Source organism: Limulus polyphemus, unplaced genomic scaffold (assembly GCF_000517525.1).
Source record: "Limulus polyphemus unplaced genomic scaffold, Limulus_polyphemus-2.1.2 Scaffold77, whole genome shotgun sequence".
Classification (NCBI taxonomy): domain Eukaryota; kingdom Metazoa; phylum Arthropoda; class Merostomata; order Xiphosura; family Limulidae; genus Limulus; species Limulus polyphemus.
Window position 1 is genome coordinate 291,474 of NW_013665687.1, and position 2,667 is coordinate 294,140.

General features: G+C 29.5%; 1 protein-coding gene across 1 annotated transcript in view; it reads right to left on the reverse strand.

Moving 5' to 3' along the window:
• The window catches only part of LOC106467102 (tubby protein homolog), a 37,482-nt gene that overhangs the window by 18,328 nt on the left and 16,487 nt on the right, over positions 1-2,667 (reverse strand). Inside the window, exon 4 of the mRNA XM_013927425.2 lies at positions 1,701-1,813. Within this exon, the coding sequence (XP_013782879.2) occupies positions 1,701-1,813 (113 nt within the window). The remainder of the gene's footprint in view (positions 1-1,700; positions 1,814-2,667) is intronic.

Genomic DNA, 2,667 nt, shown 5'->3' on the forward strand with positions numbered 1-2,667 from the left:
AAGAAATTGAGAAAAAGATTCCATATGAAATAAAACATTCCAAACTCTTGGAAAACATAGAATTGATTTCCAGTAAGGACTAGTGTACACTTATTAACCCCCTCCATGTCAGTTTTTTATTATGCTTTTTGATAGTTTATTGTATTCAGACAAATAATTAAAAATACAGGGAGAAATGGTTTTCCTGAATTAACTTGGGCAGTTATCATTTGAAATATGGAGTTATCTCGAGCAAATCACAGAAGGAGTAATAGTTTATAAATACGAGATTTTATTGTTTTATATCTAGAAAACAATATAATATTTTTAAATCTTTCTGAGCAGTAGTTCTGCAGTTACTTAACATCCTTGTGAGTAGTAAGTAGTCATAAACTTGAATTAAATCTTGCCTCAAGCAGAGGTTAAAGAGTCATTCCATATATATTTATAATCAATTAGTCATATTTTTGTGTTATTGCTCCTTCCCTATGTAGGTCGTGTCCAGGGGAAGAGGTGGTACAGAAGATTGTATATTATAGTGTAAGCTCGAAACTAATCTCCTCTACATGTATAATAAGAATGATCACGAAGAGATGTAGTCTATGATTGTAGGATGCTGCATTAAGACTTTGGTTCTACTTAAGAGTTTGAGATGCATTCAATCTTTTCTGTCTTTGTTCTAGCTCTTAGGTGTTTGAATAAAGTGACATACGGTGACAATTAATTATTCATTATTTTCAGTAGACTAACTAATTATTTATTTATTTATGAATTTCTTTTCTTCACCAAGATGAGAACTTCAGTGACAAGAAGATGGGAAAAGCCTAATCTATTCCTTAGTTCACTACTTCCACTGCAGCAGATCAATTTCAATTAATTCACTACTCATCTGCTGGTTGGAAGGATCAAGCAAATTAACAAAGAAAGCCCCATTTTACATGTCACATTTTACCTAAATGACTAAAGTATTTTATGACATTAGTGATGAGTAAAGGACTATAACATCAAAACCAAACAAACTGCTTACAATCCACTTTAACATGAGGCTTAGTTTGTTCATTTTCTTCACTCTTCAAAGAACAGATTAGGCCTCCACTTCAACTTTCTTCACTAAAATTTGCATATTGGTGACAAAGAGAAATTAAAAATTAAATAAATAACCAGTTGCTGCACTAAAAATAACAAAAAATAATTGGGATGATATAGCATGTTATCAAAACACTAAAGTATTTTAGGTTTTTAGTGCTTGTATTTAATTATTGTAATAACATACGTGCACTTTAAATAGTATAATCTTGTATATTTGCATATACCTTCGATTTGTTTATATGTTCTTACTGCAGAGATTCATATTTTGAAATCTTTTGTATAAGCCTAAATTAGTTAGCAAGTGTCTTGTTTCCCCGATGAAGCCATAGTGGTGAAACGTTGGCTTACATAAAACCAATCATGTTTTCTGGAGTAATAGATTGTGTTTTATTTTTACTTTTAACAATGAATATAACTCTCCAGTTTGCACTATAAACTTTAAACTTGCATAAAATATTGTTATCATTTGTTTTACACATACTTTGAGTCTCTCATTTGCTGACTGCATTTATTTTATTTTTCCACAAAACAAGTCATTATGATTCTTCCATTATTATGACACTTAGTACAAATCTGTTGGTTCCAGTTTTTATCTGTAAAAATAACACATGTACACATAAAAGAAAGACTACCTCAGTTTGCCCACAAAATAATCGCCTCCACGAGACAGGTCTGTTGGGTCTGCAGATATTAAATAGTTGGATGTTTTACTCTTTTTCCTCTTCCGTGCAGCAAGTAAAAAAATCTGTTAACAGCATTAAAGCAAAATATGAATGAAATTGATACACATTTCACATTAAAAGTGGAAGTGAGGAGAATGAGTAAATAAATGAGCCTTTCACATAAATAAAGTTAACCTTAAAACGTATTCACACATTCAATATTTTTGTGCAACCAATTAATGAACGAACATTAGTGATGGGGATCTAAAATATTTAGCAGACTGTTTTATAATCTTCACTTTACCACTTTTTCTATCACAGTAAGGAATATATAACGATAAAGCCAGAAGATAACCTGAGTTATTGTTTTATGAAACACTCCCATACTTAAGAATTAATTAACAGCATATTTGCTAATGGTGCACAGAGATTTCTTTATTTACATATGAAAGTAACACAATATTTTGCAAGAATTTAAAAAAATTTGTAATTAAAAGTTACTAAGAATTATCAAATGTGATATAAATGGATTTCAATAGCTGCTAAACCCTAAGTAATAAGCCATTCTTTAATTAGTTTGTTGAAATGAAAACACTAGATCACAATATCTAATTTTATTTTCACTGACAACAGCATTCTATTCCATATCATAAGACATCACTATTTTATTTATAAAATTATAAAAAAAAATATTATTAGTTGCAATATGGAAAACAGTATCTCAATACACATACAGAACTATAAAACTTAACAATGTTGGACCGAATAGTTTTTTTTTAATTAATTAAATCATCCAGCTCAAACAGCTTCTTATTTTGATGCAAAACACAAAAAAAGTTTAATACTTTAATATTTTAAAATATGTATCAGGCAGGCAGTAGCACTGTCTATGTAGGGATGGCTTGAATTGTTCAACAAAATGATATTTTAAATATCT